Genomic DNA, 21,397 nt, shown 5'->3' on the forward strand with positions numbered 1-21,397 from the left:
TTCACAGCTACAACCAATAGAAAGCAGGATGACAGATATAACAACATGCACATCCGTACTCAACTAACTGAATGTTCATTTCCAGGAGTATACACACAGACAGACACACACAGGGATGGGATGAGGCTGCGGCTCGAACCAGCAGTCCGTCGCTGAGCAGGCAGGTAGAATTTATTTCATTTGGACCGGCAGCGGGAGGAGGCCACATCTCATCTGGCCGTTCAATAATTCAGCGCAGCAGAGATCCGCATGAAGGCTAGCAGGAGGCGGCGGCTCTCTGATGTCCACGTGGAGCGCCGTGTGTATGACAGCTGAAGATGCTGCTGTCCCAAACTCACCCCAGCCGCACACACACACACAGAAACAGGGTTTACTCTTTATTAGGACTGAGCAATAAGACCAAAATTATTATGATATTATTATCCTGATATGTTGTCATAATTATTAACACTGCTTGTTATCTCAACATAAATGTAATTCCATTAATACAAACAAAAAATTGGCTTGAACACCTGCTGTTCAACAAATAAGGACAAATATAAAGACGCCTGTTATACTCTGCACAGAGAAGATACACTAATCCATCAACCTTGCAGCTGGAAATAAAAACAAACAGCCCGATAATAAACGCCGCCTGATCCCTCAAAGTTCAGCTCCATGTAAACGGACATGATGTAAAGAAAGGAGACAGCAGCAGATTCAATCCAATATTCATCCAATAGGAGCCAGAAGCAGCAGCAGCAGCAGGCTGGATTGATTTCCAGCATAAATAAATGCAGAGTGTGTCACAGTCAGTTAGGCAGAACACAGCCAGTCCTGATGGGATCTGAGCAGCACACAATCAGGTCAGTGGTCAGAAACCAAGGAGGCCGCCGCCTTCAGAGCAGCTCAGACGCACAGATCAACCCTTTGACCTATAGCTCCACTCATACCTGCTGTCACAATAGCCGAACACCTCACAGCACAACTAATGACTCACACTCACAGAATTAAACTCCACGAGGGTCAAAGGAAAACCCCACCAACACACCGAGGAGCAGAGCTGCAGGCATCAGCTGATCCACAGGAAATGACTCAGAGCCTTTAGAGTCAAACCTTCACTGCTTCTTTTCTAGAAACCTGAAAGCAGCGCCATCATGTCCAAGTTTGTTTTGATCAATCTGCTCTTTGATTTTTGGGATACATTTCTGATCATTCATTTTAAGTGAGGATTTACTGCACTGAGACACACTCCAGAGTGTAGGTACAGCACAGAGCAGCAGGTCGAGTCTGCATCACACTAACCACACAGACACACAATCTATGAGAAAAGAAACTACCCCCCGAAAAGCATGAGGTCCTCAAAGCCAACAGACATGCACAGCTACCTCAAGAAGACCTCAAGAGACATGACAACATGACAAAGGGCTTAAAATTAGACACAACTCCACTTCAAAGTGTCAAAAACAACCTCAAGAAAACACAATATACAACTATGAGAAAACACACACACACCCAAAGGAACATACCAGGACATAATCATCCCAAACAGAACAGATCATAAACAACAGAATGAGATTGGTTCTCGGCTTGTCCGTGTCTGATGATGTCTGTATAAACATGTTACAAAACGCTCCTAAATACTAAAACATTGCTGTTTCATTAACATCAACATATCACAGAGGATTTAACACTTCTGCAAACCACCTCAGCAGCAGCACAGCCTCGCACCACAGAGCAGAACACTTCTTGTTGGTGTGTTTCGTAAGATTCACTGACAGTTACATGACACCACGGCTGATGTAAACATTCCGGCTAGCTGCTACATTAGCATCAACCCTGCCGCTGACAGTCCGGTTAAACGAGCCATCAGGACCGCTCAGGGCCGGCAGACCTGTCCGCCTACCTGTAGTTGTATGAGGGGAACTTCTGGCTCTCTCTCATCATCATCCTGTACAGAGAAATCACCTGGAGTCGTGTGGACGCCGCCATGATGTTGCTAACAACGCTGCTCCCTCCGCGACCGCTTAAGTCTCAGGACCCTAAATGTAGGCTGGCCGCAGAGCGCCTGAGCGGAAAGAAGAGTGTTCAAACTGATTTCGTATTTTTATATTTTGTTTACCTAAACTCAAATGTATATTCACTACATTATACTCTAAACTAATTTAAGACAGACTATGGAATGATATATTTCAAGAACGCTTATAACTTAACAGGGATCAGGCGCAGCTGCGGCGACCTGGCAGCAGCCTAACTCTGGACTTTCACAGAAGGTGAGTCTGCTCTGCTCGCTGTAACCTTTTATTTTTTAAAACTGACCCACGCTGCTCCCTCCACCGCACAGCCCGGCAGCGTGCCGCCCCACACAGCGCTGGGCTTCCCCTGAGATCCTCCCTGTAGCTGTGGGTAGCTGCGAACACACCTGACGGGCTGTAACGTTAGCCCGGCTTTAGGAAGGCATGTGGTTAGACTCTACACACACACAGGTCACCGAGCAGGCGGGTTACAGTGTGACTTCCTGTCAGGTTATCTGACCAGGTTAGAGCCAGCAAAGAGTTAAAACTCCTTTCAGACATGATTTCATGATGAGTCAACAAATATAGATCCTCAATAGTCTTCTGTTTAGAATAGAAGAACTTTATTCATCCCAACTATTACAGCAGCAACATGCAGGCTCTCTGTATCTGTGGACGCTCTCATTCATCCAGGTCAGAGTCATTTCCAAGAGTTTAAATGGAGGCAGCTGGACTCAAGGATTGTGTTTTGAAGACGTTTTCTTCCTCCAAGTGTCTTCTTCTGGTTGGGAATCTGAGTTTTATGTGTTCAGGACCTCTGTGGGTGGATCTTGCAGGAACTCACATGACTAAGATCCCTATAGTTGGGTAATGGTCAGTTCACGACCAGAACCTGTCTGGGCCATGTGCAGGACTAGTTGAAGGCCCATCCTTAGAGTTTGAATGTGAGTGAAGTCTGTTGGAAGGGATGAAGGACACAGCTGAGAGCTGAGGCCTCAGACCTCCTCCTCTGTTCAGAGGGTTTTTAATTTCACATAGATGCTTCTTTGACTCCTTTAGACCATCTGTCCTCCCTGTCTAGGATTTGGACATTATTATCCTGAAAGGAATGGCCACTGTCTTTGAGGGTACAGGCACACACTAACATAACCTCTAATGGTAGAAGTAAACAGTACAGACATTATTACAAAAGATAAGAGACATAAAATATAAGTACAAATCAAAGCTTTTACTCTTATCCATATTGGAACATGTAATGAAGGAATGTAATAACAGTGTTTGTGAATGCATCGTGATGTCCTGTAAAAAGACTGCAGCTGCTTTGACACTAAGTCTTATTTGGTGAAAGTATTTTATGTATTATGGTGTTAGGTAGGAGCAGACGGGTGGGCGGTCTGTTTGTGTGTGACAAAGTCCTGCTCCTCTGTGTCTGCAAGGGTCCTCACAAAGTCAAGTCTGTGTGTGTGTGTGTGTGTACAGTATGCTCTTTAGCAGTGGATGTGTGAAAGGTCAGAGACACATCCTGTTTGTTGATGTCCTGCTGTCTTTTGGTGTAAAGGTCAATGACAATGGTGTGTGTGTCTGTCTGTGTGTGTGGTCATGTTCGTGCTGATGTGGACCAATGTATCTGGCTTGTGTGTGTGTGTGTTGGTAAAAACCTGGTTAACGATCTTGTTGATTGTCCCATCTGTCTTTGTGGGCCAATGGTTTGTGTGTGTGTTGGAGTGTTTTGAGATGCCTCCTAACTTTTAGGGCGGTGAGTAACTAATCAATATCTGCATCCCTGATCCTCTTTAAAGCATGACTCTAACCAGTCCACACAGTTGTATTCATATATAATAACAGAGGTAAAGAGGACAGCCTGTCCCTCATTGAACTGCTGTTATGGGATGGATTAGGTGAAGCAGCGTGTGTGTGAGCAGAGCTGATGGACGGCTCTGCAGCAGATCAATAATGGAGGATTACCTCCAGTCCCAGCTGATTGGACTGAATCAACAGACGGCGTGTCAGTGCGCCCCTTCACGGTGCGCCGCTAAACGCTTCTTAACGAGTGTCATGTCTCAGTGTAGAGTAGAGCAGTAGAACATTCATTTCTCACTTTAAGTTTACAGTTAAAGCAGAATCCTATTGATCCTATTGATCAGTTAATCTATAAAAATCATGAGTTCACCACACAACATTTTTGAGAAGTACGCCGATCATTATGTGACACAACACACGTGCAGCCATGCAGTGTTGCCATGGCTACGGATGGTTTTCCGTTCACCTCTGTGTTGAATATCTTTATTAATTGAATTTCCAGCGGCTCAGCGAGCTGTTGAAACCTCTCCTGGATAAAGTGAGTGTGTTGTTGTTGTGTGTCGCTGCTGTGAGCTGCTGATTGAGTTTTTGGGTCTTGTCTTCTTTCTTTCTTCTGCCTGGCGGATCAAGGCTGCCGACGTTCCTGCCATCGATCGCTTCCTCCTGTGTTCAGACCCGTGGAAGAATCCGTCTGGGACGCGTCGGCCTGTGACCCGAACCTGATCGCTGCCAGTCCATCCACCCTTCCACCTGCACCACCTTCATCAGCAGGCCTCCGCTTCTGCACCACTCACTGCAGACGGAAGTAGGTGGACAGCGTCTGTCTGTGTGTGTGTCTGTGTGTGTGTGTGTCTGTGTGTGTGCGTGTGTTTGTCTGTGTGTGTGTTTGTCTGTGTGTGTGTGCCTGTGTATGTGTGTGTTTGCCTGTGTGTGTGTCTGTGTGTGTGTGTGTGTCTGTGTTTGTGTGTGCGTGTCGGTGTGTGTGTCTGTGTGTGTCTGTGTGTGTCTGTGTGTTGGTGTGTGTGTGTGTGTCTGTGTGCGTGTGTGTGCCTGTGTATGTGTGTGTGTCTGTGTGTGTGTCTGTGTTTGTGTGTGCGTGTCGGTGTGTGTGTCTGTGTGTGTCTGTGTGTTGGTGTGTGTGTGTGTGTGTCTGTGTGCGTGTGTTTGTCTGTGTGTGTGTGCCTGTGTGTGCCTGTGTGTGCCTGTGTGTGTCTGTGAGTGTCTGTGTGTGTCAGTGTGTGTGTGTGTGCCTGTGTATGTGCCTGTGTGTGTGTGTGTGTTTGTCTGTATGTGTGTGTGTCTGTCCTTTGTGATCTGTGCTATATTTGCATATTACAATAAAAATACATGATGAGTTTAGCTAGCGCTGACATTTAGCCTCGTGCTGAATAAAACATGAGGCGCTTACAGTTTTTAAGTGTTCTGAATGTCAGTCAAACATCACGGAGCGTTTACGTGTCTGTCTGAATGTTTCTGACCTCTGGCTGCTCCCTGGGTTTTGTGTGCTGATTCTAATGTCACGCTGCAGATGTAAACAAACCTGATTCCTGCTGTAATTGATGGGAAATGAATAATAATTCAGTGAAAATGAGGCGGTGCTTTGATGTGGGAGCTGCACAGTGTCCAAATCAAAGGCCGGCGGGCCGAGAGGAACATCTGTGCCGATGGTTGATTAAGTTTAAGGTTCTGCAGCGGGTCATCAGCAGCGTGGAGGAGCGCTGCTGTGTCCGGACAGTTGGTTATCTGTCACAGAGATATGGGAAATATCGTGAATGTTGTATGTGGTGCTGTGTATGTTTGGGATGTTGTGCTGCTTGAACATGAAGCCACGTGTGACAAAGATTATCCCTGTGGGGACAACGAAGACTCTCAGTCTCTATCAATACTAGTCTGAAAGTGTCTGTGACGACCACGTCCACCATGTTGGATGATGTGTGTGACAGCGCTGAGCTGTGTTGTGGCTGAACAGAGTCACTGCACTACAGTGTGAGTGTCATGGCCGTGTGAAGTGCCCATACAGCTGTGATGTAATTACATGTGTGTTACAGTTTTAGCCGCCTCTCAGGCAGCATGGCAGCGCTGTGGAAGTGTGGCCATGTTTGTGGTCTCGCTGTGTCTCAGCTGCCCCTGTGGGCTCACCTGGCTCACTTATCATGTACTTCAAAATGTTACTGAGGTTGTCGGACTTTGGACCACAATGTGAAGACACATTAGCTGTCGGGACTGCAGAGTGTACAGCAGCAGTCTACAACCATCCATGATGTGCGTGTGGTGAAAGAGAGGCAGTCCTTTGCTGTCCAAATATCACCCAGGATGTCAAATTGATTTCATGTTGGTGTGTGTCTGTGTGTGTGTGTGTGTCCTCCATCTGTTCTAGAAAGCCCTTCCTGAACCTGCTGAGCCCACCAGACCTTATTCACACATAGTCCATGTGTGTTATATAACCTCCCTAATACTTCCTGTGCTTACTGTCATGAAGACACACACACACACGGTCAGTCTCAGTGTTGTGCGGACTGAAGGCAGGCTGAGGGACCTGGCTCAGGGCTTTTCCCTCTCTGGCTGCAGTCCTTCATCTGAATCCATCTTTTATGACCCGCGAGGCGTCACCAGGTCTCTGCGAGCAGCCGGTAAAACTGTGAAAATAAAACATTCAGCTGCTAATAAGGAGGCAGCGGAGTGTGTCGGGCTCTCCGAGGACCTGACACAAGATTACAGGGAAATATAAAACAGGCGGAGAAGTGGCTGTGCCGCTGTGTTCACACTCATCATGGCCGCAGCCTCGTGAAGCGCTCTTACAGTCGCCTCAGGCACTGAATACAGTTACTACAGGACCACAAATGTGACTTAATTATTGTATTTGTTGTGAAATATCTTCAGGCACAGTGTCCTCCTGTTGTTGACAGGGAGCTGTGAAGTACTGCTGTGTGATATGCGGCAGGTTCCTGGTGATACGGACTGGAAGCTGCTCCTGTGATTGTGTGACTTTTTGAACTTTGAGAGTTGATTCTGAGCCTGAAGAAGTGATAAACAGATCAAACCGGACACGCAGCTGTAAAAGCAGGTCTTACTCTTCAACATGAAGGCGGGAACACAGAGGATGTTCTGTGGATGGAACTCTGCAGGTTATCAGGAGGAGCCGAGCGGCGCACAGAGGCAGACTTCATAACAAAAGTCGTCTTTTCAAGTTTTCCTGGCTGCCGGCTGCTGAAAAAGCGACGGAGGCCAGCAGGCGGAGAGTCGGAGGAGAGTGGAGCCGCAAAGTAATTGGCAGCAGAGTGAGGATGAAAGGCGAGCAGCCGACCTGTAGGTGTGCTCTGACTGGCGGCGGCCTCGGCGTGTGCTGCTCAGACCAGGCTCAGGCTCGTCTGATGTGGCTCACATGATGAGGTTAAACCTGTAAACGTACTCCGCCGCCATGAAATGTGCTTCATGAGCCGCAGACTGCAGTGTCATCCGGAGGACGACGGCGTGAGGGTGACGACTGCACGTCTGCTTCCCTCAATCCCCTGAAACTGGAAGAGCTGCACTATTAAACCCCCTCCGATGCTGTGTGTGTGTGTGTGTGTGTGTGTGTTGCATATTTTCAGTTTGTAATTTGCTCTCTCTGTAGCATCTCCTCAGCATATGTTTACTGTGGTGCAGCCAGAATGTACACTCCTACACACTTCCTCCCCCACACACACACACACAAACACACACACAGACACACACACACACAGCTTTGGAGGTTAACAGGTGTTCAGGCAGTCTCTCTCTCTCTCTCTCTCTCTCTCTCTCTCCCTCTCTCTCTTAAAACACAGAGCTCAACTTCACCTCCTACATTTTTTAACTCTTTCATGAAGAAAACATCTGTGTAACAAAACATATTTTCATTTACAATAAATTCAGATTCTGCAGGTCATCGAACTCCAACAGACGAAGAAATAAAGTTCTATAACCCCAAAATGCACATAGACAGTCAAACAGTGAACTCTTCATCACAAACAATGACTGAACAAAAACACTGAGCTTTATTTTTCCAATCTTCCTTGAATGCATCGTATTTGACGGGATGTTTTATGATCCTGATGTTACCTCATGATAGAACTCAGAGCTTCTGTCTGCAGCTCTCTGCAGCTGCTGACTGAGTCTGGGCTGTGGAGGCTGTACCCCCACTCTGTGCTGGCTCTGACTGATCAGGGGAGAAAAACACTTTGAGACGGCGCTGCAGAGGATGATTGATTCCGATCGGCCCTCTGCGTCCCACAGGACGGCGGCTTGAATCGATCAATACGAGCAGCCTCCATGTATTCATAAAGAACTGTGTGCTGCAGGACGAGGCTTCACAGCCTGGACTCCATTTCCATGATGACAGTTTCAGACTGAGGCCTATCAAATAGTAATGAAAGGGAAAACAGGTGTTACAGTGAAAATTAATAAATCAGGCAGGATAAATAATTCAAACGGGCAGGCAGCACGGGCTGGTTCTGTTGAAATGTTTCTAACATGAAGGTTAAAAGTTCTTGAAGCTGCTGAGCTCCAGTCTTTCTGCATTTTGGATGTTTTGTCTTCACTGTCGAACTCACAGTGATTGTTAAAGAACTGCTTCTAGCAACTAAACAGGACTATATGTGATGCCCTCAAGTGGACACTGGAGGAACAGCATGCTAACTGCTACATGCTAACTGTCAGAGTCTTTAGCAGCTCCTGAGGACTCTGACTAAGGTCTAAGAGTCTAAGTGTTTGTCAGCTGGTCATTCAGTCCTCCCTCGACTGGATCAGTGAAAAAAGTTTCTGTCACTGCTGAAGTGTGGCGTAAGCTCAAACTGTGTGTGTGTGTTTGTTTGTCTGTGTGTGTGTGTGTGTGGTCCTGTCATGACAGTGTGTCTGCAAATAGCAGAGATGAAGAACAAACAGGATGTGCTGAATCCTCAAGCTGCTGAGCTGCAGCTCAGTGTGTGTGTGTTTTGTCTTTGTCTGTCTGTCTGTCTATCACTGTGGACATGTGTCTCAGGTATGAGGACATGTCCTCTGACAGAGAATGTTTCTAAGGGTTCAGACCTGTTTGAGGGTCCCGAGAGTTTACTGAGTCAGCAAAAGTCCTGACAGAGATATAAGAGTGTGTGTGTGTCACAGTGAAGAGAAACAAATTGGATGTATGAGGGAAGCTGCCGGGTGGCAAAGAGCTGCAGCCTCGGCACTTTTCTACCATAAAAACTCCGTCCTTCTACATCATGTCGGACACTCCTCCTCCTCCACCTCCTCCTCTTCCTCTGCCTCCTCTTCCTCCTCCTCCTCCTCCTCCTCCTCCTCTGCCGCCTCCTCCTCCACCTCCGCCTCCTCTTCCTCCTCCTCCTCCACCTCCTCCTCCTCCACCTCCTCCTCTTCCTCTGCCTCCTCTTCCTCCTCCTCCTCCACCTCCGCCTCCTCTGCCGCCTCCTCCTCCACCTCCGCCTCCTCTTCCTCCTCCTCCTCCTCCTCCTCCTCTTCTTTTTCTACATGTCTTTTTGTTTGCTCTCCCTCTTCTTTCCTCTCTTCTTTCCTCCCCCCTCTTCCTCTTCCTCCTCTCTTTGTTGTGTTCTCCTGCTGCACATTTGATCTAATGCTGCTTGTCAAAACGCTGCCTGCCTCTATGACTTTACTGTGGTGGAAGCAGGATGAGGAGGAGGTGGAGGAGGAGAAGGAGGAGGAGAGGGAAATGAAGAAGAACCCCGGCAGGACATGGGATGGAAGGAGGAAGACAGAGTGTATCAGTGGAGGAATGAGGGGCAGTGTGCAGCTTCGGAGGGGAGGACAGTGAGTTTATGGTCTTGAGGAGGAGGAGGTGCAGGGGATGAAGATGGATGTAGGGTTGTTCCAGGACACCCTGTTTTAAATAGACGCCACAGCATCGACCGATCAGTTCGTCTACAGCTGCCGTAAATCCTGCTGCAGCTCGGACGCCCTGCAGGCCAAGCTATCAACACACACACATTCTCATGCATATATACTGCAGCTGTCCTGCTTTATGGCTGCATATACGGCTTATATACTGTGCGTCAGGCTGAAGAGTGGCCTGTGTTTAAATATCAGGTCGTCAAACGAGACGAAGATGTGAAATAAATAAATAAATAAATAAAATTCAATCACTAGTTACTTAAACTTTGTAAGAGTGCTTCACCCGACAATAAAAACAGGAATCAAACCCTCAGTCGGACATGTTCACACTCTGACTCCTTCAAACCTGCCTTGAATATCTGTTTATTTTTAACTTCCAACGTCTGAAAGAAAGAACATGGAGCCTGATGGTTACACCCTGATGGTACCTGGTGAAGGTGCAAAGCATCCTGGGTAGAGAAACTGATTGTGAGTCAACGCCCTCTGAAGTCATGGGCTGTGTTCTCACTCACTCCCCACATGTGGACTTCAGTGTCGAGCAGTGAACTCGCCATGAAAACATTTTTGGACATGTAGACTCCACCTCCCTCATTTTATGTCACGGTTAATGACGTCATCACTGTCGCAAATTAAACGAGCCGATCTCTGCCGGCTAAAAGTAGCGACCATCGGATGGACATGATGCATTGTGGGATACATTGAGGGCCCTATATGGGGTCTATAATTTCTCACTAAGAATTCGGACAGCCCTACAACATGGTGTAGGCTCTGTGTAGGGCCATATATAGTGATCAGGGAGTGACTTCAGACACAGCTATGGAAACAGATCTGTGTGTGTGTGTGGAGGAACAGGTGGTGGCTCTCTCTCTGTCTCTGCAGGAGTGTCAGTGTCACTCGCCCCCTCCCATCGGAGGGAGTCCCTCTCTGGCACGGTGACCACTTCCTGCAGCTCACACCTCTCTTCCTGTTCACGACACGCCGCTCGCTCGCCAACACGGACACTTACACAACCTCCGACACCTGCCTCTCCCTGCCTCTCCCTGCCTCTCTCTGCCTCCCCCTGCCTCTCTCTGCCTCCCCCTGCCTCTCTCTGCCTCTCCTTGCCTCTCTCTGCCTCCCCCTGCCTCTCTCTGCCTCTCCTTGCGTCTCTCTGCCTCCCCCTGCCTCTCTCTGACTCCCCCTGCCTTTCTCTGCCTCTCCCTGCCTCTCTTTCTGCGTGGTGTTGATCTTCATGAATGAAAGTGATACACAGAGAAGTAAAAAATAGTGATCGTGTGATGACGGAGCTGCAGACCCACAATGGTCTTTAAATGGCCTCTCCCCTGCCTCTCCTTGCCTCTCTCTGCCTCCCCCTGCCTCCCCCTGCCTCTCTCTGACTCCCCCTGCCTCTCCCTGCCTCTCCTTGCCTCTCTCTGCCTCTCTCTGCGTCTCTCTGCCTCCCCCTGCCTCTCTCTGCCTCTCCTTGCCTCTCTCTGCCTCTCCTTGCCTCTCTCTGCCTCCCCCTGCCTCTCTCCTTGCCTCTCTCTGCCTCCCCCTGCCTCTCTCTGCCTCTCCTTGCCTCTCTCTGCCTCCCCCTGCCTCTCTCCTTGCCTCTCTCTGCCTCCCCCTGCCTCTCTCTGCCTCTCCTTGCCTCTCTCTGCCTCCCCCTGCCTCTCTCCTTGCCTCTCTCTGCCTCCCCCTGCCTCTCCCTGCCTCCCCCTGCCTCCCCCTGCCTCTCTTTCTGCGTGGTGTTGATCTTCATGAATGAAAGTGATACACAGAGAAGTAAAAAATAGCGATCGGTGTGATGACGGAGCTGCAGACCCACAATGGTCTTTAAATGGCACAGATTGCACGATGTGACTCATCGAACTCACAAAGTCATCACAGGAAATTTCTCCATAAAATTTGGGTCAAATGCAGATTTTGTTTTGTAAATAAGTATTTTCAAAAGCTCAAAATACGAAGAGTTAGAGTTCTTCAGATATTAAACTGAAGTCCAGCTGAAGGTGCCTGAACAGAGGAACCATTGGTGTGAGCATGCTGAGTAGAGTCCTCCTCCCGCTGACTTCCTGCTTAGTGAATGAATCAATAAATTTACTTTTACAATTTATGCATTCAAATCTGTGAGCATAAATTGGAACTCACTTATAGCTGTGTGTCTGCAGCCACACACACACACACACACACACACACAGAGTATATACAGTGTCCCTCTATAGGCCTCCCTCCCTCTGCAGTGTGTAATTTATCACCTCGCTCTATCAGTGTGTCACTTTATAGAGGCTGAATGAATCCCTCTGCACTAAAACTGCTGCTGCAAACTGTGTGTGTGTGTGTAGGCTTTATATCTTTGTCGTGTCACTGAAGTTCACGTCTGACATCTATTTCATCACGTGTGATGTGACACTGTAACCTTGGCGACCGCTGGGTTTTCGTATCTGCTGCAGTCTGTAGTTTTGCCCCCCTCTCTGCTTCGTTTCTCGGGCCGTGGGTTTGACGGTGTTTTTGTTTTGGACGGCGCTCTGCAGCTCGTCCTTCAGCCGTCTCCATTCCCACCTTTCGTCAGAAGTCACATCACAGCTTCCCCGTTGGCTGCTGCCATGCTGGTTAGTCAGAACAACTTCTTGGCAACCGAACAAGGGATTTTCTCTGCAACTTTCACACATGATGAATCATGTTTCACTTCCTCCAGAGTTGCCTGCATCAGCGGACATTTTATCTTCTGCTACATACTCGTGTGTCATACCTGCTGCTGCTTTATTCTTTTTTAATTGTTTGGTATGAAAATGAAACAAGACGAGGGCGGCTCAAGGAAACAGTTTGATCAGCAGCGAGAGTAAATTAAGAAAACCTCCAGTCTGACTCTGCGGCGCAGACTCCCACATGCTGCTGCTCAGATGCCTCGATGTCGTGATTATCCGCTCCACACAGCCAGTGTCCACAGACACACAAACTAACTCAAGCAGCACAGTGTCTGCAGAAAGTTCAGAACGCTTCCTCACAAATTAATGACACATGCTGCTCATCATCATCATCTAACAGAGAGGAGGAGTGGCTGGCTGGAGCTGTGCTTTCTTTTTGTTGGGTTCGGTTGGAGTCGGGCCTGCTGACCGCACAGCGCAGGTTGATGCTTCTCCGTGTCTCTGCAGCGTTGAGCTTCCTGAGGGTCCCTGCTGTGTATCATCAGCACGAAGAAATGAGACGTGTGAGATGTTTCACCAGTGAACAGCTTGACCGCCCCGCAGGACTCATCCAGCCCCTCTGTAAACTCTGCTCTCTGTTTCTTTCTGCTGTACACATGTATGATGCTGTTGGAGGGGTGATGAGGTGGTTACCATGGTAACCCAGGCTCAGCTGTGCCCAGACCCAATCAAAGAGTGCAGAAAAAAGGTCTGATGGGGTTCCGCCCACAACGTCCATATCAGATGGGTGTGGGTGTGTCACACGTGAAGAAACATATTTTATATCAGTTATTTTCATGTGTCCGGCCTCCATACTTGTACAGACGTGTTGTGACCTGCTGGTGTTGCAGCCCTTCGGTCTCAGGTTACATTTAAAATGTTCATTAAGGCTGCATCACGCTGTCTGCAGGTTCTTCCGTACCGTGGGTATATATTTACTCTACATGTGCGTGCGTGTGCGTAGGCGTTCAATATGTGCATGTGTGGCAGCGGCGGCGTTTGGCGCCACGAGAACAAGACATATGGTGCTGTTCACATGCTAGGAGGAAGGTCAGTCCCAAAGAGAGGAGGAAGGAGGAGGCACGAAGCCAAGATGGAGGCAACGAGTGGAGGGTTCCGTTTTTAAGATTTTATTTTAGCAGCAGGTCTGACTGGTGGAATGTCATGATACCTTCTGATATCTGTTCACTCCCTGTTTTAAATCGAACTTTGCTGTGAGAGTAACTGTGGAAACAGGTCAGGTGGCCCTGAGCTCTGCGAGCTTTTTATGGACACATTTACATGAGCGGACCTAAACCGCTCCCTGTGGACTCCACATGTCTCCACAGGAGTTTAACTTTTAAAATCTTTGGCTGAACTCTGAGGTCAAACCTGAGCCCGCCGTCAGTCTTTCTGAATTGAAGTTTCTCTTGTAAAAGTTCAGCTCGGTGTTCCTGAGGCCTGTGAGGGAGCAGCTTTGCTTGTTTTGGTCTAACCTTTCCTTCAGCGCCGTTTTCAGACAAATTATGAACATTCTGCTAAAGACAAATAACGGCGATGCTGCCGTGACCTTTACTGTTCCTCAGAGGAAGATTTCAGCTTTGATTCCATCTTTATCTGCTCTGGTCAGAGGAACGCCGCTCTGCTCGTACTGCGCTAGTCTGAATGACCTTCAGGTGTTCTGCAGAATCCAGTTTGAAATGTTGTTTTGTGTGTGTGTGTGTGACCTCACTGCTGGCCTGTCCAGTCAGGTATAATATGACACCAGCAGCAGAGCAGAGGTAACAGCTTCATGGATTTAGGAACAATAATCCATTTTGCTGCAATGCCACTGCAATGCAACACCCTTTGTCTTATTCAGGGATGCTCCGTGTGTGTGTGTGTGTGTGTAAATGGACAAATATTTGAGGGGGATGGATGAAAAGGGCGACGCTGTCGTGAGGATAACTGATGATGAAGGACGGCGCCTGGCCGTAACCTCTGCTGTTTTCCATGTTTGTTCATTAATGCGATCACAAACGAGGCTGGCAGCCGCAGCTCTCACCTCGCCTGACCTCCGCTGAGAAGCTGACGTTTCAGTTTTTCGCCTCTGATTCACGTCCTCCTGGTTTCCCCTCCTCGCTGGCGACTGGAAGTGATTCATTTGACTGTGACAGAGCAGCAAACGGCTGCAGACACACACAGTCAGAGACACTTCCACCTGAAGCAGAATAGAAACAGCAGCATTCTGGACAAAGACGACCTGTAAGCGCTGTGACGGAGTAAGCAGCTGGATTTACACATCAGTCATGGAGTTAAGGTCATTGGTGGGTTCTGCTGCCCTCTACTGATCCAACACAATGACCAAAACTGGTTTAAGTCTGTGTTTGAATTTTAACTGCAACAAAGAACTAGAGCTAAATAAACCACAATAATATAAAATAATAAATAAAACCATAACAAAAGTATTTAATGTGACTGTGTTGCAGCTCCATGGACCAGCCATCATGATCCTCGGCCCGTCGCTGCTCCCCTGCATTCAGCTTCGGCCCCGTTCTCGGCTTCAGCGCCTCCTGTCGGAGTTCTGGGCTAATGGCGGCGCGGCGTCGTGCAGACGCCTCGGCACAGACGGCCACGCCCCTCGGCCCGTGATTGGTCAGGACTCGGTGGAGGTGTTGGGCCACTCGTACCCCCGCGATGTCTTCACCAACGTCACTCCGAAGATTTTGGCCAAAGTCGGATGCAACCTTCACAACCAGCCGCATCATCCGCTGTGGCTGATCAAAGAGCGAATCAAGGCTCACTTCTACAGGTCAGTGAGGCCGTCAGCCAATCAGGTGTCAACAGCTGGAGGGAAGAAGGGCCTGATCGTGTGTGTGTGTGTGTTGTATTAATTGCTGCTCTGCTGTGAAACCTCATCAGACTGCCAGTGATACTCACACACACACACACACACACACACAGCAGTGAGCACATTAATGCTGCATTAATAAGTCATTAGGCAGTCGGTGGGGGTCTGGGGGCTGACGGAGGTTTATGACTCTGCCATTTCACAGGTCGTGAACTTTAGTCTTTGGAGGAGCCTCTGTGCTCTGATAGCAGCAGGACAGCAGCTGATGAGGAGGCCTGAGGGCTGCTGGGAACTTTGGAACAAGGAAACTTGATCACAGTGACTTTTAGTCACAGTTATCTCTCCCTGATGTGTCTTCAAGCTGAACAATGACTCAAATCATTTATATGTGACTTGTTTTGTTTCTTTATCTGTTGTTGCTGAGCTGGAACTGCTGTTCTGTTCTCTCCAGTAACATCACCCAAATATTCAGTTCACACGCTGCACCACAGACGGTGAACTGTTTCCAGTGGAGACGCTGAAATCTGCAGATATTTGGCATGTTTATTGATCATATTTGTAACCTGAATCATTTTTGATGTGAACAGCAGTCTGAGGTGTTTCTCTGTTCGTCCACAGCGCCTACACCGGCCGCTGGGGGAACCCGCTCTTCTCCGTCCATGACAACCTGAGCCCCGTGGTCACCGTGGAGCAGAACTTTGACAGGTCAGCAGGAAGGTTCCTGTTCTCTGGGAGGATTCCTGCAGTGAAGATGTTTCTGTAAAGATTAAAACACAGACTTCTGCTCTGACTCTGTTTGACTGACAGCTTGCTGATCCCGCCCGACCACCCCAGCAGGAAACAAGGAGACAACTATTACCTGAACAGGTGAGGGCCTCCATCAGCAGCCACGATGCAGCTGTGCTGAACGCCGTCCTGCGGCCGCGTGTGTCTGTAACACACGTCTGTGTTTGCTGTGGTGTGTGAGCAGGACGACGATGCTGCGCGCTCACACGTCCGCCCACCAGAGGGAGCTGGTCAGGTCAGGTCTGGATGCCTTCCTGCTGGCGGGAGACGTCTACAGGCGGGACGAGATCGACGCCAGTCACTACCCCGTCTTCCACCAGATGGAGGGAGTGCGGCTCTTCTCCAACCACGAGGTACGAGACACCGCGTTTTCATCTGTGACACGCCTGACCCCTGACCTCTGCCCTTTGACCCCTGACCTCTGACCCCACACGTCTCTCAGCTCTTCTCTAAAGTGCGGAGCGGCGAGGAGCTGTCCCTGTTTGAGCGGGGAGGCCGCCGCACTCCTCAGAAACAGGAAGTCCACACCCTGGAGGCGGTGAAGCTGGTGGAGTTCGACCTGAAACAGACTCTGACCCGACTCGTCACCACGCTGTTCGGAGCAGGTGAGACCCCTGCACTGATCCACACCTTCGTCACCTTCTGCCTCCTCCAGCTCATTTTCCTCCTTGTTTCTCTTGTCCTGTTCTCCTTCTGTCGCACCGTCTTGCATTCTTCCTCTCCTCTTCTCATCATCTTCTTCCACCTCCTCATCATGGCGTCTTTCACCTCCTTTCTTTCCTTCTCTTCCTCACACCTGTTTCTGTTCTATATTCCACTCTTGTCCTCCTCATCTTCCTCCTTCCACCATCGTCCTCTGTGTCTCCTCTTCATCCTCATACCTCTGTTCCTCAGATCTGGAGGTCAGATGGGTCGACTGTTACTTCCCCTTCACACATCCCTCCTTTGAGATGGAGGTGCTCTTCCAGGGCGACTGGATGGAGGTTCTGGGCTGTGGAGTGATGGAGCAGGAGCTGCTGAACTCCGGTCAGAAAACACACACACACACACACACACACACACACACACACACACTCACACACTCTCTGACCTGCAGTGTGTTTTTCTGCTGAAGCATGAATTGTCCTCAAGTCGGCAGTGACCCACAGTTGAGGTGCATACTGGGAGTTTTGAATGTGTGGGAGGTGGACGGAGGAAACAGAGCTGCTGGGTTTATTCGTATGTTTTATTTTCCTGAGCGATCGTTGTAATCTTTATCTCCATCGTCTGCAGAACATGTGTGTGTTTGTGTGTTTGCCTCTGACAGTGTGAGTGTTGTGTTGATGGACGTCACTATAGTGGAGTAAAGAACAGTATTTGGTATATTAATCATACAGGAGTGTCCAAACAAGCAAGACCTCCAGTGAACTCTGCTGCTGCTGCTGTGTCAGAGGCTGCACTGAACTGGATGTGTTGTACAGGCAGGAAAATAGCACACACACACACACACACACACACACACTGAGGCTGTTTGTATAAACATTCAGGTCAGTGATTGATTTGTTGATTTGTCCAGCCGGGGGTTTAGTGCCGTTCAGCCTCTCAGGATGTCTGACCTGTCACGTAGATGTGAACTGCACACACACACACTTACACACACACACACACACACTTTCCTACTACAGAACAAACTCCACAACATAAAATGCAGCCTTTCCCTCTCTCTCTCTCAGTCTGTGTCTCTCGCCCCTCGCTCTCTTTACTGTCAGCCTGCTAAGTGGCTAACTTGCTGCTTTGCCCTTGAACAAAGCTGTAGCGCCGCGCTCCACTTCACTGCTGCTTGTTCCAATCAATAATACATGCTTTAAGACGCAAAGAGCGGCCGGATCACACCACCACGCTCTGTGTGTGTGTGTGTGTGTGTGGACATGGTTCATCTGTTAATGCACTTAAGAATGCACACAGGTCTGCACCCTAAGGTCAGGGCTCATGGTGCACACACAGACAGAGGGATCACATCACAGTCAGCACTGTCAGCTGAAACAGCTTTTAAATCATAAAAACACATTTTAAAACATATAAAAATAAAAGAGTTTTTACTTAAGTAAAAACATAAAGTCCTGTCCTCCTCAGCAGCCAGCAGGACGCCATGATGGAGCCACATGTGAGCAGCAGTCACATGACCAACACTCAGAGAGTCTCTGTCTGTCCTGCAGCTTCCTGCAGCTGATTTCTGTCTGAATACCTGAGTGATTCTGCACACAAACACACACAGAGTTAAATATGCTCAACTATTAAAATATGCCGTCTTGGGGCATCTGTTGTACAGCCCCATACTCGAGCAGAGGTCGGACAGGGCTGCAGAGTGCCTGACAGATGTTAGTTCAGCTGCAGCATGCTTTATACATGTGTGCAGCGCTGCGTATGCTTTGTCGAGTGTTTTTAAGGAGCTGTTTAAACCCACTGTGTTCCACAGCCACATCCTTCAACATGTAGTATGACAGCATCAGATACTTCTTCCCCTCGTCTTGACTCCTTTGCATATCGTGTGGCATTTGTAACGTCTGAAGAAAGAAGAAATAGTTCTTCTGCAGTGTTTACACCTGACTTCTTTCTGTTCTCATCTCTTCATCTGCATCGAACCCAAAATGTGCTGCTCGGGTCGATTGGCTGGCTCGGTGTTTGTGCTCCTCTCCTCCGTGTCTAAATGTCGGTTTCGGTGTGTTTTCGGGTCATTGCCCTGCTCTAATGTGTGGCGTTTTGCTTTGACTTGTGACTTTGAGCAAAGGGTGACTGCAGGGCTGCAGTTTCCAGCCCCGCCAGAGGAGGGAGCTGCAGCTCAGTGCCTTCACGCTGTGTGTGGATCCTCCTGCTGCAGAGATCCCTGTCATTTCCACCTGCTCTATTATTGAACATTCTGCATCATCATCATCATCATCATCATCACTCTCTCTGTCATCTGCACGGCTGCAGGTGTGTGTGTGTGTGTGTGTGCATGCACGTGCACGTCTGAATTCATTTCCTGCAGCGAGCCCTGACTGAAATAGACTGTTTTAGGACACACGGTGAGAGGGAAGTGCCTTTGGCCATTTTACACTTTGGCTGTGGCTGTGTGTGTGTGTGTGTGCAGTGTGGCTGTGTGTGTGTGTGTGTCAGTGGGAGCAGTAGGAGGTTAAATTGATGCTGAGGTCCAAACAGAGGCGGAGGAAGTCGCAGCTCTATCTCGGCTGTAAATCTCTCTCAGGCTACAGCTTTATGTCGGATTGTGCAGCATAAAAAGTACAAGTGTTACAAACAACACAAACTAATGAGTCGCCTCGTAAACTCCTCCACACGCTCTGCCTCGCTCTGCAAATCCGCCTGTTGACCTGCCAGTGAGTGCAGGCTGTCTCTGCTCAGCTGTCAGTCCCCACCACTACATCATTCCATTCACACACACACACACACACACACACACACTTCAGACGGCCGCATCACATTAGCATTAGCTTATTAGCTCCAGAATATACAGCGAATCAGGTTTGGATGCTAAATTAGCTAGCTTTATTAGCCATGTTAGAGGGTGGATGAGTTGCTGTTTGACTCACTGTAACACAAGAGCAGTTGTAGGCGCGCTCATGACGTGTCAACACACTTCATTCATTCAGTGTGTGTGTGTGTGTGTGTGTGTGGACCCTTGCATTGTATTACAGTCATGGTGGTGACAGCAGACAAACCTGTGTCTGAAGGAGAGAGAGAGAGTACAGCGGCAGTGTCTCTCCGCCCTTGGCACTGCAGCAATGCTCTTGACATCCATGCTGTGCAGGGACACACACACACACACACACACGGACACACACACATTCTACTTAAAACACTTTCACTTTCAAACTCTGACTTTCTTGCTCTCCTTTTATTCTCCCTGCCTTAATTTGCTCTTCACAAGTCAAGTTCATCTGACACACACACACACACACACCTCCTTCATTCTCATTCTCACTTTTTACCCCTCTCACCCTCCCCGCCTCCTCCCCTACATATCCACTGCGGCAGTGTGGCTCCGTTGCCTTGGAAACCACTCATTCAAACCCCCCCCCCCACCAGCACCACCGCTCCTCCATCCCACACACACACACACACACTTTTTTCTGGAGCATTTAGAGTGTGAGACAATGAGGAAGAGCCAGCGAAGAGAACAATAATAAATGGGTCGAGGGAGCATAGAAGTTAATGTGATAAAGAGAGAGAGAGAGGAGAGGGAGGATAATTACAGGACGAGGAGGATGGAGGGGAGGGGAGATTAAATGAGTGGCAGGACCTCGTCTCCGACAGGAGGCAGCAACAGGGGACACCAGTTGGCATTATTGTGTGTGTGTGTGTGTGTGTGTGTGTGTGTGGGGGGGGGGGGGGTTATTTAATGGTGTGGAAGCATGACTGCCATATGTGTTGCCGGAGGCCCAGTGTGATGAGGGAGAGAGTTAATGAGAGGAGGAGGAGGAGGAGCAGGGGGAAAAAGAGAAGCAAGGGGTGAGGAAGAGGAGGGTGAGGAGCACATTAAAGATATGAAAAGTTTAGAGAAGGATGCACTGAGAGAAGGAGGGAGGTCATGGGGGAGGAGCAGAGGGAGGGTGGAGAAACGGAGTGATGGATGGATGGAGGCGAGAAAATGAGGTTTTAATAGAGACGGAGGGATGACGGAGGGAGAGAGATGAATGTCTTCATTAATGCACTGATGAGGGGGGAGGGGCGGGGCCAAGGGGGAGAGAGAAGGGGAGAGAGAGAGAGAGAGAGGGAGAGAGGGAGGGAGAGAGAAAGAAAGAGAGAAAGGGGAAAGAGAGGGGGAAGTGGGGGAGAGAGAGAGAGGGCTGTTCTTCATCTGTACTTATGTATTCATCAGGGTTCCCTAGAGCTGGAGTCCCTGCACACACACACACAAACCAGTGAAACATCAGAATCAGAATCATCCTCTTCCTCCTCCCCCTCCTCCTCCTCTTCCTCCTCCTCCTCCTCCTCCTCCTCCTCCTCTTCTTCCTCCTCCCCCTCTTCTTCCTCCTCCTCCTCCTCTTCTTCCTCCTCCCCCTCTTCTTCCTCCTCCTCCTCCTCTTCCTCCTCCTCCTCCTCCTCCTCCTCCTCCTCCTCCTCCTCCTCCTCTTCTTCCTCCTCCCCCTCTTCTTCCTCCTCCTCCTCCTCTTCTTCTTCCTCCTCCCCCTCTTCTTCCTCCTCCCCCTCTTCTTCCTCCTCCTCCTCCTCTTCTTCCTCCTCCTCCTCCTCCTCCTCCTCCTCCTCCTCCTCTTCCTCCTCCTCTTCTTCCTCCTCCCCCTCTTCTTCCTCCTCCTCCTCCTCTTCCTCCTCCTCTTCCTCTTCCTCCTCCTCTTCCTCCTCCTCCTCCTCCTCCTCCTCTCCTCCTCCTCTCACAGCTTGCTGTGTGTGAGCAGAGATCAGACGAGTGGTTCAGTAACTTTTATTCATTTTTGTTCATATCAAACTCAACATGGAACCAAACCTTTATTCCACCTCTCAGTAATTAG

General features: G+C 49.1%; 1 protein-coding gene across 1 annotated transcript in view; it reads left to right on the top strand.

Annotated features, from left to right (window-relative positions):
• The first annotated feature begins 1,942 nt into the window (after positions 1 to 1,942).
• LOC114453627 (phenylalanine--tRNA ligase, mitochondrial-like) overlaps positions 1,943 to 21,397 on the top strand; it is a 55,004-nt gene continuing 35,549 nt past the window's right edge. The window contains exons 1-9 of the mRNA XM_028433581.1: positions 1,943 to 2,027; positions 2,196 to 2,252; positions 4,425 to 4,599; positions 14,764 to 15,086; positions 15,744 to 15,830; positions 15,933 to 15,992; positions 16,096 to 16,264; positions 16,354 to 16,516; positions 16,806 to 16,937. Of these exons, the coding sequence (XP_028289382.1) occupies positions 14,782 to 15,086; positions 15,744 to 15,830; positions 15,933 to 15,992; positions 16,096 to 16,264; positions 16,354 to 16,516; positions 16,806 to 16,937 (916 nt within the window). The 5' untranslated portion in view covers positions 1,943 to 2,027; positions 2,196 to 2,252; positions 4,425 to 4,599; positions 14,764 to 14,781. The remainder of the gene's footprint in view (positions 2,028 to 2,195; positions 2,253 to 4,424; positions 4,600 to 14,763; positions 15,087 to 15,743; positions 15,831 to 15,932; positions 15,993 to 16,095; positions 16,265 to 16,353; positions 16,517 to 16,805; positions 16,938 to 21,397) is intronic.

This window comes from Parambassis ranga, chromosome 20 (genome assembly GCF_900634625.1).
Source record: "Parambassis ranga chromosome 20, fParRan2.1, whole genome shotgun sequence".
Lineage (NCBI taxonomy): Eukaryota > Metazoa > Chordata > Actinopteri > Ambassidae > Parambassis > Parambassis ranga.